General features: G+C 42.5%; 1 protein-coding gene across 4 annotated transcripts in view; it reads left to right on the top strand.

Annotated features, from left to right (window-relative positions):
- Positions 1–620: 620 nt before the first annotated feature.
- The window catches only part of ddr1 (discoidin domain receptor tyrosine kinase 1), a 51,715-nt gene continuing 35,786 nt past the window's right edge, over positions 621–16,549 (top strand). For 3 of the 4 annotated variants that reach the window (XM_075465853.1, XM_075465856.1, XM_075465855.1), the window contains exons 1-2: positions 621–985; positions 14,938–15,092. In XM_075465853.1, coding sequence (XP_075321968.1) covers positions 14,996–15,092 — 97 coding nt within the window. In that variant the 5' untranslated portion in view covers positions 621–985; positions 14,938–14,995. Of the gene's footprint in view, positions 986–2,330; positions 2,491–14,937; positions 15,093–16,549 lie in introns of those variants that run through there. The other variant, XM_075465854.1, reaches the window with a different exon arrangement.

The following is a 16,549-nucleotide window of genomic DNA, read 5'->3' on the forward strand; positions in this document are numbered from 1 at the left end:
CTGTTACCCAGTCTGTTTTATGTTTGGCTGCAGAAAATCTCCCACGTGTCTCTTTTTAGACATGAAATCCCGACTCTATTCAGCTCTGCCTTGGGGTCCCATATCAACAACTGTCCTGGTTCCAGCTCTGTTGGTGCTTTTTACTGCACACCCTTCAGTCTGAGTCATTATAGCCTAGAGGCAGTAATGGTATACAGTTACACTACCAATACTCTGTAATAAAAGTTTCCTTTGGAGGTAAATACTAAGGCTGAGAGCTGCGGGTCAACACTGATTGGCCCTTGCCAGATGCTGAGAGGTAGAACGGATTATTGGAAGTTTATATTGTCAAAAACTTCTTTAAAACACCAGAGAAACAACTTCTAACATGCAAAGGGATAACTGCTTCTGTATCAAATGACATATTCCCACATTTTAGCGTTGCTGTGCTGAAAAGAGTATTGTCTCTATGCATTGGATCGCGCTTTCAGTGTTGCTCGGCCTCACAACTCCCTCCCACCGGAGTCTCTGATTGGACGAGCTTCGTGCTGGAATATTCAATGAGACACCTTGCTCGCGGCTGTGATTGGACACAGCCGGTGCAGTTATGTAAATGAGCACCTGGCGGCGCCTGCTGGCCTGGCTGCAGAGCCCCGAGAGCAGGCGGTGTGTCCGGGGTGCGCATTCAGCGAGGGGTCGGAGCGCAGAGACCGTTGACGGTCAAATTCGAGTTTGTAATATTTCCCCTCTTCGTTTACGACTTTTAAAGGCACGTATCTCTACGGTGTCAAGTGAAAATCTAATGTCAGCCGGTGCGTTTTTGCGAGTTTTTTCTTGTTTTCTGAGTTTTGGCTGAGGTCGTTCACTGAACGGCTGCCTCGGGGCTCTTTTGGAATTATTCTGAATTATTCTGTGGACCCGCGTTGCTCTGGGCACTGCTTACAAGACACACAGTTAATACCAAAGTTTGGACTGCTGTCGAAGCGCACTTCTCCCCGTTTTTTAGGTAAGTACAGACGCACTCGCGTAAATCCTCCGCGCCAGTCTTCTCACTGCGCTTTACTCCATAATAAGCGACTACAATAATATTGCGGCGGATATTTCCAGCTGTCTGTCTGTGTGTATGTCTGTCTGCCTCTCACTTTGTGGCAAGGCGTCTGTAAGTCTCGCTGAGATCCGGGTGCTGCTGCACTGGACGCCGGCCACGGGCTCGCTGGAGGCGCAGAAGAGGTCTAGTTGCGCCGCGTCTCCGTCTCTGTGCGGCGGCCTCATTGTGGCATCTACCGACGGCACAGACGAAGTATTCTGATACAGCACATCATGGTCTAGACCTCCACGCCATGCCACAGAAACGTTATCCAGTCATGTTTTTGGACGAGACGAGATAACCGCTTTCACACATCTATTTTTCACATTGGATTTCTTTAGTCAGTCCTCACCTCATCAATTAAAAACTTCACTTCGCCTCATCGGACTTCAAGGACCTCAAGTCCCAAAGCGTAACGTGGGCTTGGCTTTTGCCTTCACTTCCTTTGCTCTGCGGCTCATTCTCCAAACCCCTCCAGATAAACAACAGCTATTCCCCGGGTCATGTCAAGCTTTAAAAACTGCAGCAGCCCTGATGAATGGCTCCTGGCGTTTATTACGACCTCCACACATCCAGCTGGTGGTCATCACACCCATGGCGACCTTAAGGCACCACAGGTGACCTCGCTCTGGAGAGACCTTCATCTCTGATTTCCCTCACTTCTGACCCCCAGAACCAAACCTGAAACCAGCACGGGACAGCCTACCGCTGGAGAGGAGGCCCGTGTTGACACAGAAAACAGTTTAGACTCTGGGGGATGAACTAACTGCTGGAAGCTTTAGACTTTGAACAGGATGTCCACTTTTTGTTCGAGTTTGAGTCAGAAGAAAAAGGGCGGAGGCAGTAAATCGATCATGTGGTGAAATAAACGTTTCTGAGACCTGGACCGTGCTGAAGTCTGGAGGTTTTAAGTGAAAAACTGCACATTTCGTTGAAGAGGGGTGAGAATGTGGACGTGATTGCATGCGTTTCTGTTGCCAGCTTGTTCCTGAGTGATGAGCAGTTCACAATGGGCTTCGGTGGGTGTAGGCTTGTTTGCTGGCCAGGGGACTGAGCAGGCAATCTAGAGGAGGTGTAGTATTGTTAAACTGTTGGGAGGAGGAGGAGTAGGAGGAGGTGGTGGAGGTGCCTGTGCTATTCACCAATAGATGGAGGCAATAAAATGCCATTTTCTCTCCCCGTCCCTCCCTCTCTGCCTCTGTAGTGACTTTAGGAGCATAAATTGAGGAGGATCTCGGAGTATTGATGCACAGTCCCTCCCAGAAAGCACATGTGTGCTGGATCACTGTCTAATGGGCATCTGGCTGCTAATTCTCCCACAGCGTCCCACGAGAGACATTGCCTCCTCAAAGCTGCTTTTTATCAGCTGTGCAGTCCAGCAAAGGAGACGCCGAATATTTCAAATAGTTGGATAGATCTCTTCTGTGAGTACAAGTGTGCATGCACACACTCTGTGAACATTGTTTATTGATTTGACTTGGCAGACTTGGGAGCAAAATGGCATTATTTGCTGAAGATGATTTGTGGAGGAGTATGTAGTATGTAGTATGTAGGGAAGTGATTTGTCCAACAGAATCTGAGAAGTGTTTGGTTTTTTGTTGTCCTTTTGAGACTCAACAGTTCAAGTCTTGGAGTGCTTTTAAAAAAATATATATATATTTTTTAATTTTTTTAATGCATGACAAATGAAAAAAATTGAAGATTGTGTTGCATGATTGCTGTTGTTTTGTGATCGAAGGCACATTGATGCATGCAAGCTTTAATCCAACCAAAAGCTGGAGAGTTTTCTAAGATGGGAGCCCCGTTTCAGTCTGGTGGATCATTGACCTCAGTTTGTTGTTCTCTATCTGGGGCCATTGTTTTGGTGGACACTATCCTTTGTGAATTGTGTTTTCTGGTTGTTGACCACCATGAAAAGACTGTCAGCAGGTGGACGTGAACAGGAAGCCCAAAAGGGGGGTTAGCTTTGAATTTGTGTCGGTTCACTGCAGATTCTGCTCAAGGACTGAAGGGCATGTTTTGCACAGTTGCGTGATCCTAATAGCAAAGACACTAATGTGGCTACTTAACCACATGAAAGAGCACAATGTTGATAATGGTATTTTCAATACAAAAGAACAGTTTCTCCGTGTGTGTGTGTCTTGTTGCAGCAATCTTGTACTAGGCAGAAGGTCTGTGTTCGCTCATAATTGGCTCCCGACAGACTGAGCGGAAAGGCCAGTGGAAGAATTCATTGATGTCCAAAGACACAACACGGTTACTTGCCTTCTCTCGCTACAGTCCTCCTTTATTGGGAAATGAAACCAATTGCAAGAGAGACTCTGTTGGCCACCCTGCCTTCCTAAACCAATTTCCCTCAAGTCTAGACTTTTCAATTGCATTTGTCAAATGTGTGGTCACATGCGTAGAAAGCTCAACAACACTGTCAGACAAACAAATTAATCACGTTCGGGGTGGTGAGACTTCAAAGAAGGATCCAGGATTTTCTTAGGCATTAGTTGTCAGTGAGTTCTCAAATCGACTTCGTCCTCGTGAATCTCCATCTCTAAAGTCCTACCTTCTCTCGTATCATTGCTTCATCCCCCTGTCCCTCCTTCCCCACTGACATCAGGCATACTTTTGATCCCCTAACAGATCATTCTGGCAATCTGTCACTTTCTTTACTTCTAATGTGGAGCACAGATTCTCCTTCTTCATCTTCTATTTCTACATTCCCTTTGAAGAGGCACTAGATGTTTCATTCACCCCCCTCCTCCCCCTGCTCATCCGTCTTATCACCAGCCTCCCTTCTCCTATCCTCTCTGTGTCTGATTATTTATCTGTTTGCTCTTTCCTTCGAGGATGCTCGAGATAGATTGCAACGTTCAGATGTAAGCAATCTGGGGTTAAACTTTCCTTAAAAGAATTTGTCAGCTGGGCTTTGTGTCTCATTTTAGCTCAACAACTTACAGAAATACCTCTTTACGGGTTCTGAAAATGAAAGGTGGCCTGCTTTTAATGTCACAGTCATTACGAAATGTTTACAGAACCACTTGAATTTAGCTCTTTTCTGTCTCATGTATAACGGATGAGTGTACACATAATTCCCCAGAATAACAAAGAAAATGGTGCTAATTTATAAGGAAAAACACACAAGTATTCAGACCCTTCATTAGGAATGATCTTAAAAGCTACAATCTTCTGTCTTTTAGGAAGTTTCTCATTCATTTTTGCACAATCAATCAAACTCAACCCGGTTGGTTGGGACACATCGGGTCACAACATTTGCTGTCAGCACAGGACACTGTACTGCAAAGCAGGTTCAGCCTATTCAGGGCATCGGGTTAACTGGCTTGAAGAAACCTAACAACGGACATCTCGCTAAGTGGTGTGAAAAGCGCTGGTTAAAAAAACTGGTTTTCCCAGTCTGGATATGTGTGGGTTCATGTAAAAAAAAGAAAGAAAAAAGCTTGTTGGCATCGGATGTCCAAACTCAGTCATGGACCTGGAGTTTTCCAACAAAACAAGAAAACTATAGTCTTAATCTCATATAATTACAATACTGTAGCAGGCTGTAAACAATTGCAGCTGCTGCAGTCAAACGTGAAGGAAAGCTGGCAAAAAAAGAAAAAAGAAAGCGTGACCCTGTGAATGTGTAAATTAATAAAGCTGGTAGGTATCACCGCCACATCAAAGCAGGAGTAGATCTGATGATTTATGATTGTATTTTAAGAAGTGATTGTGCTGCAGGTGTATCTCTGAGGCAGCTAAGGCAGGTTCAGTCTTATTCTGCCTTATGCAACACTGGCTGTTGTAAATACCCTCTGCATCAAGCAAAGAGCAAACATAGAAATGCTTCAAAAATGACAGTGGGCTTTATTGTAAATGTCTCAGAACAAAAAGAGTTTGATTTGGCCACTGGCACGAGTTGGTTCTTAACATTTTATAAGATGAATGCGGATGTAAGTATGAATGTTCTGCACATTGATACGCTGTATGAGAAAATGGCGAGTCCATTTTTTCTATGGTTCAGTGTTGATTTTAATGCAGAAAAGTATTCACGTTTGTTGCAAGTCTTTGAAAGTCAGCAGGAATAAGCTTTAGAATAATCAATCTCTGTCAAAGGCTACATAGGCCTTTCCACCTGCTGCGTTATCTCAATTGAAGATGCTTCTAAGTGAGTAAAACAGTCTCAATTATTTCTGACTCTGAGAGGGATGGAAGAAAGAAGAGACTCTCTTCACTGTCCACACAGCCCTGTCTCTATTTTTCAAATGTTTAAAGGGAACGGATTGGTTTGGAGGCACAGCTTTTTGAATGTGTTGGTATCTTATCTTGAAACCTCAGCAGCTCTGGAATACAGTAAGAAATTAACTGCCTTTGTAACAGCTTTGTTTTCACAACAGCATTGTCATTGTCTTATTATTGTTCTAGACATTAATGTCTAGACATTAGAACGCTCTGGAATGTGAAGGATTGCGCCATATTTATCTTTATTTTTTTTTGTGTTCCTGGATAATCTCCCAGTACTCGTTGGAAGATAAAACAATGATGCTGCCACCACCATGTGTGACTGTAGGGGTGATAATCACGGGATGTTTAGTTTCTGGCTTCCAAGATCGACTCCTTTGGGAATTGCCTTATTATCTAATCATCTTGCGCGGTGCAAAGCCCTTTTTGGACGTTGCCCGCTCGGATGATGTTTAGTCCCAAAGAGGACTTTGCAAACGGCAACTCCCAGGAAGCAGAAGAGGATACACTTTGAAATGAGCAGCCAAACAGCATGCCTAAATTGGAAGTACGATTGGTTTTACATTTGGTGACACATAAGACACGCACGGTGATCACTGAGCTCTCGGTTACTTGTTTGGCCAAGGCTCTTCACCACCGTCTGTTTGGCTTAAAAGTTTGTTGGTGGTTTAGATTCTTCTTTCATTTTAGAATAATAGAGACTGTTGTGATTTTAAACACTTTGGATGATGCAGAAATTGAAGGCATACTTACCCAGATCTGAGCATTGTCACAGCTGCCTTTAATGGGTGGATGTGCCTTTCCCAATTATGTCCAGTGAATTCATTTCGGCACAGAGGGACTGTAGACGCATCTCAGGGATCTCACTGGTAGATATAAGATGTACCAGAGCTCAGTTATGTCAAAACTAAGGCTCTCATACTTATGTAAACTGGATGCTTTACTTTTTTTTCTCTCCCATTTTTAGTAAATTAACAGAACTCTCTGAAAAGCTGTTATCGCTTTGTCATTGCGAACAACTGTGTGAAGACGGGGGAAAAAAAAAACAGAATCCATGTTAAGATGAGCTGATAGAAAATAGGGTCTGAAGACATTTCATTATCACTTTGGTTCAGCATCAACATGCAGTAAAGTAAAAAAATCCAAAGGCCGACAGGTAATGGCAGCGTAATATATCATTTCTTAGCTGTAATACATATTTCATGACTTTATGAAATGATGCAATATTCATAAATAATGACAGCACTGTTGGACTGTGATGCAGTTGCTATATATTTTTTTAAATTAGTTTTTATTCCATGTTCTCCTCTTCCATGTCCAAACCCAGCACCCACATTATACACCACGCAAGCCAACTGTTGACAGCTCAGTGGGGGATTCGAATGGGTTGTGTTATTAGCGGATAGAGCAGAGACGAGGAACAGGCTAGAGATGTTAGTTTAACTCACTTCTTCGGAACTCCCTGCCTGAAGATTTTTTTTTTTAATTTTCAAATCTAAGCCCTTAACCTCATAGGATGAATTGACTCATAGGACATCACTTCAGGTAATTCGTCAGACTCTGGAGGTCACAAGAGGTTTAATTAAAATCTTTTACCGGTATGATGTTCAAGCAATGGTGTGAAAGGAGGAGAACAGCAGGTTCCAGTGAGCTGAAACCAGCTGCAAACTGCGCTCGTTGACACATCTCAGAAACTACTTCAAGTTGAGACAAATCTTATGAAAGATGAAGGCACATTTCAAAGCCTGCATGGGCTCTGTTTGCTCTCTTGCCCCTCATTTCAAATCCTCAGTGTGGCTATGTTTTCACCCTATCTGCCAGCACATGCTGTACCTCACTTTGTTCGGCACACTACTAATAACCAGTAATGGCTCCTGGTAAAGTAGGTCCTTTTGAAACCTTCTTGGAGCATGAAAGACAACTGTGTTAAACATCAAAGGTTACCTTCTTTTTCAATATTTCTTTTCTCCGTATGATGAATTTTAGCTGCAACAACTGCCACACTGAGTGGGCTGGATGTCTGTCTCTACCCTCACAGCTTTGAAGGGGTACATTAACATCAGGGAACTGTTATGTGATGTGTAATTTAGCTCTTTTTAGGAGGCGTTTTCTGCTGAGAGGGAGGAGGAGGACTGCCAGCGTGATAGAGGTATCAACCTGTGCCTGAGGCTCATAATAGAGAGGTGTTTGTGCGGTTAGTTTTAGCAAAGCCCAGACTTTCACTTATTTTCTTTAATCTTATATTCGATTTTTTTTTTTTGTTGTTGTATACCCTATATACCTGGTTACTAAACATTTAACAGGCCTTTCATACCTCCTGAGTTGTAATTTCTGAAACATAAGAGCCATCTGTCAGAGGGCTGGGTTAGGCCAGACTGTTCTTCTCACTTCAGCTCAAAATGCCGAGTCTCACTGATCTCATTCCTGTTTGACCTGATCTCTGTGCTTTTTCTCTGCTGTGCTCTTCACCCCTCTCTTCTTACCTCCTTCTCTCCCTCCATGTCTCCTCTTGTTCCCTGTCTCTCCATTTCAATAGCTGCTCAGTGAATGAATAATTGTTAACCTCCTGCAGGCATAGAGTTGCTTTTTGTCCCACGCTCACTCTGTCATTCCTAGTTTCTCTGTATGATTACTTCTGGGAATTTTTCCTCCATGAATATCTTCTGCTCATCTGTTTGGAGCGGTTTTCTGACTGCCCAATGTGAGAGTCGCACTGTGCTGTTATATGCCTCTCCTTTCTCCTTATCCTCCCCTCTCCCTCTCACTTGTTCTCGGACAGGTGGCAGCTGGACTCTGCAAATTGAATGGGCAGAGTCTCACCATCACACTGCAGCCCTAAAAAGCCTGTGTGTCAAACACACCCTGCTGCAAAAACGTCATATTAACAAGCTAATGCTGCCTCATTACTGCTGGGGTTTCATTATGATTTTTTTTTTTTTTTTTTTTTTAGCTGAGACCAAACTCAAAGCCATTTATTTTCCTCAGAGCAGCAGCACAGGCTAATTTTCAGGTAGGAGATAACTTCACTTTAAGTAGAGGTGAGACCAGCCTCTCATTAACGTACTTTCACCAGAAACTGAACTCGTCTATTCCGGATAGATTAACGGGAGAAAAAAGAGCTGAGCGCAGTGTAACTGCATGTACGGACACGTCGGACATTTGTTGCCATGAGAAGGAGTTTTTCATTTGCATGCACAGAAAGAGCACTTCAATCTGGTTCACACGATTCAGATAATAAACAGCTGGAGTTCATATAAGGCCTCCACTTCTTTGCCTTTTGTTATACTCCCTGTTCTTTTGTCACATTTGTGTTTTCACAGTCCATCTTTGGATTTATATATTTATATTTTGGTTCTCCCTTAAGCATATAATCCAGGCAGCCTGAGTTCTACTCGGTTGTTTGTTTTTTTTCTGCTTATGTGTCTAATCAGGCATGTTTTCTTTTGAACGCCTTTTCAGATGCTACAGTACTGGAGCACAATGACTCAGCTTGAACAGCCAGATTAAATAGTATTTTTTTTGTTTGTTTTTTTTTGGCTGTCAGACGTTATCAGCTTTGACAAATTTTGGATCTAACCTGGTTTGGCTTTGTGCTTTGAGTTTTTTTGTTTCCGTGATGACAAACCTGCAAACCTCCTTTTTGCAAACCCTTCAGCAGCTCATGATCGGCACAAAGGTAGAACAAATCGGTTATCGCACTTTAAAATATTCAAGAATAACTCATGAGGTGCTCGGTTCATTTCAGTCATTTGAAACATGAAACCCAAACAAAACGGGACTGTTTGAAAGATGCCAGTTTCCATATCTGAGTTTGAATTATCTCATAAACGCCCATCTGCTGACTTCAACATTTTTAAGTTGTGGATAAACTTTCAGTTCTTTCTGATGACCAACATAACGGGGACATTTATTCTCATTTTCTAAAATCATGTGTGTGCTATGTCTGCACTGCAGTTTTTTTTTAGGCTGACAAACAGCTGGAATCACTGAATTATGAGAAACATGTACTATAAGGCAGGTGAGTGCTTACCTTATGAAATGTTTTTGTTTTCTACCCTTGAAGGCACCTTGAAAATGGTGATCTACAATTTTATGCACACATTTAATATTCTTTCTTTTATAAAAAAAAAAAAGCTTGTTTAGATGTGCATATCTTGCCCGCATGGCGTGCATCGCGCCTCGAGAAGTCACATCTAAGCTGAAGAATACATTTCTTTATTCCTCCCCCAACCCTCCATCTCAGCAACCATAACAAAATGGGTCTGGCTTTGGTGCTATGCTTTGTCCCCTGCACTTACAAAATGTTGGTGTGGAGTGAAACTGGTGCAGATACGCCGTGTAATGCTGCAGCCACTATGGACCGAGGAGACAAAGTATAATGTAGGCAGCATAAGGGGAAGAAGCTGAAGTTTCTTTCTGTAGCCATGACTGATTTCAGGTTTGTGTAGCAGCAATCTACTGACCCACCTTTATTGGGTTCATTTTTTACCGGGGTATGTGCCTCCCTTGAGCCAGTGGTCCTGGGTCTCTGTGCTGAACTCTCAGTAGTGGGGATTAGATTTGTTATGAGCTCTGCTGCTTCACTTCACTGCTTTATGATGCTGCCCTGGTGTGTCATTGCCATCAGGAAAGTGTGTTTTAAATTGGGTATGTGCATTTTTTTTTGGGGGGGGGGTGCTGAGCTGTCCTGATGAGTCATTTGATGTTAAGCACTACTAAACTATTCCTGGAAGCTTACTTTTACCCGGTCCTCAATATGATTCATCACCCTCTTCTGTCATCCCTCTGTCACATATTACTTCGTCTTTTTCTTCTTGATGCTATTAAACTTGTTTTTTTTGCTGTCGTTTCATTCGCCCTCAACTCTCATCATGCCTTCTAAGTGATTTATCCATTCTTTAATTGTTGCCTCCTCTAGTGAAACTGCAAAATCAAATTCCACAGTCATGAGTGACACTTCCTTTTAACGGAGGAAAATCGTGACACATAGATGTACAGTTTGATGACCAACAGCATGATGAAAAACAGGACATGATGCCAGACTTCCTGTGTAATCATCAAATAATGGGCCGTCTTTATTGGTTATTTTTTAAAAGTGTAGTTGCAATTTTTCCTGGAGGTGTTTTTTTTTCTCAGTTTGAGGCTAAATTACTTAGAAAGAAAAGCTGTGTTGTTTATACACTGGAGAAATGATTATTCTGAGTAATACTCTAACCAAAGTAAGCTGAGGAAACTGTTTCCAAGATGAATAAAAGATCCCCCATGAACAAACCGCTATATGCCTCCTCCTTGAGTGGTTCTTTGGTAAGAACGAGGAAACTGTGGCCCCACAGGGATCAACACTTCACTCATGCCTGAGTCTCACACAAGCAAGCTCATTTTCAAGACCTCCATCAGATGACCTTGTTTCTGTGGCTGGCACAATCTCACCCTTCAAAGTGTTGTGAGATTAAAGCTTGATTTCATTTTTCCTTCTCCTCTGGACTCTAAGGGTAATAGTGCGCACGACCAGCTTCCTCACACACTGACGGAAATCCAAAACAAAGAGCTGACTACTCTGTGTCTCCCCAGTGGCCATTAGTCATGTCTAACTGGCAGCGGGTTACTTTATCTGGCCATGACTGCAGACTTCACACGTTGTGTGCTGTGTATGGAACAAGAAGACCTCAATGGAAAGACGCAAGGCTCGATGCTTTTCTGTGCTTCAAATCACATAAATTATTTCACGATTTCTGGACTTTAAGAAAAAAAAATAAGAAACTGCACATTTTTTGGGGATATTTTATAGCATGTTATAAAACAAAGAAGAGCAATGGCTGCTTTTGGCCGTGCAGGTAGAGCCGCTCTGTGTCCACCACTGCTGACTTGACTAAAATGTGTCCACACCCACTGGATCGATCGCTATTATCGTTTAAACAGACATTTATGGTTGCTAATTTTGGTGGTTCCCTGACTTCTTTCCACCACCAGGAGGTTCACATTTATGAATTTAAGTGGAAATGCTCAAAACATGAGCAGATTTCTCCACATTTGCTCATCAGTCATGTACTTGTAAGGGAAAATATGTTGACTTTGATCTTCTAACTTTCCTCTTAATTTTACAAATATTAATTTTAATAACCAGCATAACTGCAAAACTACTGACTTTCCTATTAAACCTCTTGGTGCTACTTAGCACATATTGATAACTTACTTGACATAATGAAAATGGTAAATATCTTACGGTATATTGAAATTATCAGCATCTTGAACAGCTTTCTGTTTTTGTCAAAGTCAAGCGGCATTAGTTTAATGCGTTCCACTCCCAAAACTTTAAAAGTTAATCAAGTAATGGCCAAAGGGGGCCAGTGTGGAATTCATAAGTGGAACTTTGCTAATGCTGCTGTTCAGCAGTGCTCTGGAGTTGTGGAGGATGATGATATAGCTTATCTGTCAGAAAAAAAGCATTGATTGTGATTAATTACCTCTCTGGTTTCAAGTTGATTTTTATACTGCACTGACACAAACTGAAACTAATGGCTGGCTGGTCTGTAGAAAATCACAGAAATGGCCTTTAAGTTATGAAATGCTTTAAAAAACGGCCTGCAGTGATGAAAAACACACACAGTTTGCATTTAATTAAGTCAAGCAGGCAAAATTACCTGAAAATCCTTCAGGTCACCTCTCAGGTTTGGACTGGCTTTATTAAGCAACTGGAAAAAATGGCGAATGCTAACATCTAAGTCCAGCATGAGGGTCTCTAGAAAAGACACTAAGCAGAGCCAAGGCTGTCTTGCCAGCTTTTCACTGGAGCAATCTAATTATAGTGACTGGCAAACTGTCTTAAATGATGCAATGGCTGCTAACTGAAAAAGTTGCGCTGCGTGTCTTTCTGCTCTCGACTCTGTCCCTCTTGTCAGTTGTGTTGTGTTGCGTGGGACAGAAACGGCAGCTGCTCATAAGTATTCATTAGTCCAGCTCTTGGATTAGCAGGGACAAAATGTGAGTGTAGACTGGTCTGCACACTCGCTGTGCCGCCTCCTCCAGAACACAGCGGGCCCTTCTCCGTCCCTCTCAGCGCTAACCACAGCTGTTCAACACCACTTGACTTCTCCAACAACAATGTTCTCAGATGGCTGTGGTCACTTTTGTTCCTGCTAGCTGAAGCAGATGGTTTTTTTTTTTTTTTTTTTTGCTCTTGTTTATGATTTCTTTATGTCTCTTCTGTGCGCTGGATTAAAGGTTGCTCCCTTGTTTCCCCCTTACTAACAAAACACCGATGAGATGCCGTCGTGGGGACTGTTTGTTGATCTCATGCTGGTTGTTATGGTGACTGCCTTGGATTCAAGGCCCCACTCATCAGATCCTCAGCTCTGATTTTGTATAGTGAGCTCAGTCCAGTAAGCACCATATTTCAGCATGTTGTCATCTGGCATATGTGCTCACACATTTGTTTTTTTTTCGAAAAAAAAAAAAAAGTCAGCCTCTCTTTCTCTCCATTTCTCTTCTTGGAACACATGCACCATGTATCGGTTGCATTGTGTCTCCCATTCAGGACAGCTGCACAGGCTGGCTATCCCTGAGATCTCCTCTCTGCCCACATACGCGCCCCATGCACCCACGCACTCCGAGGCCATAAGTCATCCTCTTTACACCACCTCCCTCCGTCCAAATACTCACACACATGTACTCATGTCATCGCTGCTCTTGGTCTCCTGTCTCCTCCCTGGTGTGCCTGAGCTACTATTCTCTCGGTTTCCATACATTCCCTCTCCTCTCTGCCTTCCTTAGCGACGACCCCCCTCCGCTCTTCTGTCACTACAGCTGTGTGTCAGCTGTCAGCCTGTCCCAGTCTAGCCAGAGATGAAGCCGAAACACAGAGGGTCTACAGGGAGGACGGCCTGGCCTCTCTGTCTTTCCCAGCTGTCACTCCCTGATCAGACTTCCACTTATCATGAGGTTTCCTTCTTTCTTCTTGTTTAACCCCTTGAAATCTTCTTCAAACACTAAAAAAAGTTAAACGTATACAGGGACGGAGCTAAAAAAAAATGGGCCCGTTTGTTGTCAGATTTACTTATTTAGGTTTTTATTTTTATTCTTTTCAAATATTGACTTTTGAAAATGTTCTACACGCATAAGTTCAGTTACAAGCTGCAGCACAGCCTTCCTTTATTAAAGCCAATACTTTCATAAAGAGAGGTTGTAGAAACTCTGGAGCTCTGCTTATCAAAAACAGTTCAACAGCACTCCAAACTCAAAGGATCAAAAAGTTAAATAAACACCTCTAAATCAGCTTCAACACTGCAGCCTTCATGAAAGGAGGATGTAATGCAGCTCTGCCATATTTCCTGTCAGTTTATTAGATGCACCTGGATAAAGCTAAGAGTCTGAGCGTCTGTTTCTTTAAAGCTTTCAAAGATCTAGTGAGTCCTGCTCCAGAATATTTTCAAAATTTCTGATGTAATGAACCTGCAATTCACACAGTTCTATAACGTCCTCTGAGCTCATTCATGATTGTATTTGGGAGTCTATTAGAATATGATTACAGGCTATATTATTCAGCAAACATTTATTTTCTCATATTGTACATTGCCTCAGCACCTCTTGCCCCCTTCTGTCTGCGGTGCTCTATTTGAGCTCCTGTCTCTTTAAGAGCCCCCCGTCAAAAGCTACAGTTTATTCTGAGGGTCAAAAATGGTGCAAAGCAGGTAGATGCTCATTAATTGTGTTTCCATGCACAAGTTTTATCCAGATTTTGATCTTGAACATTAGAAAAGAATGATGCCAGGAATGTTATTTACTTAAGTGATCATGTGAATTATCAGCCATATCTGCTTCTAGACAATAGACAGGGTCAGTATTTGCGGATGTGAAACAAACAATGCTGAATATTTGGTCGAAGCAAATCTCTTCAGGCCAAGGTAACTGTCTTTTGGGGGAGGGTTGTGTGTCGGCCTTCAAGTTTTGTCTGTCAGAGAGAATAATTTAATCTATTTATTATTAGTAATTCTTTGGCTTTTGCAGCTTTGGAGATCTGCATGCACTAAGAGCCTTATATGGCACTGAAATTACAAAGCATAATACTCCTTTTCATCTGTCCTCCGTCGCTTATTTTCAGTCTTTGCTGCTTCATCTTTTTGGTTTTCACTCCAAACAAACCTTCAACCAGCTGCTCCAAATATGCTCCATCCTATTAAGAGACGGGGGGTTTGAAATAATGCTGGGAAATGATTGTCATTTCAAATACAGAAAGAACAAAATTCACTGGGAATAACCTGGGAGGGCTAATTATACTCATCCTCAATTACCAAGCGGTTTGTAGGCTTTCTAAATGCAGCAAACTATTATTGTATGACTGCATTGTTGTGCCAGAGAGAACAAACAAATTGGTCTGTGAAAGTGGTCTCTGTTATTTGGCTTTGTGCCTCCTCAGGGGTTTGGGCCATTCAAAATGTTGAGAAACAACTGATTGTGAGACGAGCGCCGTGCTTTGGAAAAAGAGGATATGGTTGAGAGAGTTGAGTTATTGATGGTGATAGTGAGCCTTTGAACTCAGCAGCCTGCGGCTACAGCTGCATATGTGGATGTGAAAGTTACTGACTTAAAAATGATGCACTTTCAACAGTTGGATGAAGCCCTAAATCTGTCTTTCTCTGTGACAGGTATGCCTGTGGCCATCTGCGTGTCTCCGGACAGGTAACCAGGTGTGTTGCTGCTGTCATGGCCTCGACAACAGCGCGACTGTTTCCTGTCACCGTGGTCACAGTTCTGGCGGTGCTGGTGTCGTCAGCGGAACACGAGTGGCACTTTAACCCAGGTATGGTGTCATAAACACAGGTCACAAAGAAATGTCAAAGTTTTCTCTCCATAAACATTCGAAACAGCTCAGATGATGGGATTTTCAAAACCTTTTTACCCCCCTCCTCCTCCCTGGGCTCCTTTCCACGGCTGAAGTAAACGTCTGTCCCGCAGCTCTAACATTCCCCTCACATTCTCAGATCTGTAAGGCTCATTCTCCATCCACTATCAACAGGCTATCCTGTGTCCTCTGCCTGTCTGCCAGCCAGTCGTGTGTAATAGGAGAGTGAGATAGGCAGCAGCCCCCCCTCCGCTCCCGGCTCGTCAAGACTGCTAATGCACAGGCACTTCATGAAAATGTCAGTCAAAATGTCGGGGAGGGGAGCACCAGAGGAGCTGAATGTGAGCCAACCAGGTGAAATCAGAGGAGTGTTGCAGTGCAGTCCACCTTCTGACTGCAGAAGAAAGACGATGGATTTTTGTTTTAATCAGATGTTGATTATTCGTCTCTTTGCTTACTTTCGAGCTGACTTTTTTTCCAATACACTTAAAAATTGAATGTGTTACATTGAACATGTCTCAAACCAGAGGAAAATACGGCAAACCCTCATCGTGCTCACAGTTTCAAAGACAGTAATCTGAACCTGCAACAAAATTGATTGAGTTATTTTTCTTTTGCTCATGACAGATCCATGAAGTTTAATTAAACTCAGCTGTGTAGTTGTTATCTAGCACAGAACCAGACTAACAATTATGTTTTTTTACAAAACTCTCACCTTGATAATGGAATTGACTGATTTGATAACTGGCAAATTGGGTATCAGCAGCTACAGTATTTTGATTAAACACTGAATTGCATTGTGCTGCAAAGCTGTTAGTACTGCTCTCAGTGTTTATCTTTTAAAGTGGTGACATTGTCAGGTCAGCGTTTCACCTGTCAAAAACTCTGATTTGCTGTCACTTTACTGCAAATGTGATGAGCCGGGTTTCCATTCACCACCGAATCAATATGAACTGACCTTTTGAAAAGCTGCGACAAAGAAAAGTCGATTCGACACGTTTCCGTGAGCAAGTTTGAAGTCTAAACTAAGCTGTGCAGTGTTGTCAGGGTGGCAATGTTGGCTACATTTCTTGCGGTTGTATTTGTAGAAGAAGTAGTTGTTCAAACTGGAAACAAACCTCATGGAGCCAAAAAAACTTGCTGTGACAGCCCTTTTTCTCAAATGACTTTAATCCGTGGGAATATTTGGGATATTGCATCTGGACGTTTGTTTGCTCAAATTTGAAAATGTCATTGAGTCGTTTAATTTTGATATTTGCAGGTCAGAAGTGATTTTAAAAGTCGTCTCTCACACTAATGAGCATCAAGTCTTCTTCAAAACAGGCAAAAACCAACTCAAGATGGCATAAACAATTTTGTGCATTAATTTCTAATAATGTTTTATATTTTATAGTTTCATTCCCCCTCTCTTATTC

Source organism: Odontesthes bonariensis, chromosome 5, assembly GCF_027942865.1.
Source record: "Odontesthes bonariensis isolate fOdoBon6 chromosome 5, fOdoBon6.hap1, whole genome shotgun sequence".
NCBI lineage: Eukaryota > Metazoa > Chordata > Actinopteri > Atheriniformes > Atherinopsidae > Odontesthes > Odontesthes bonariensis.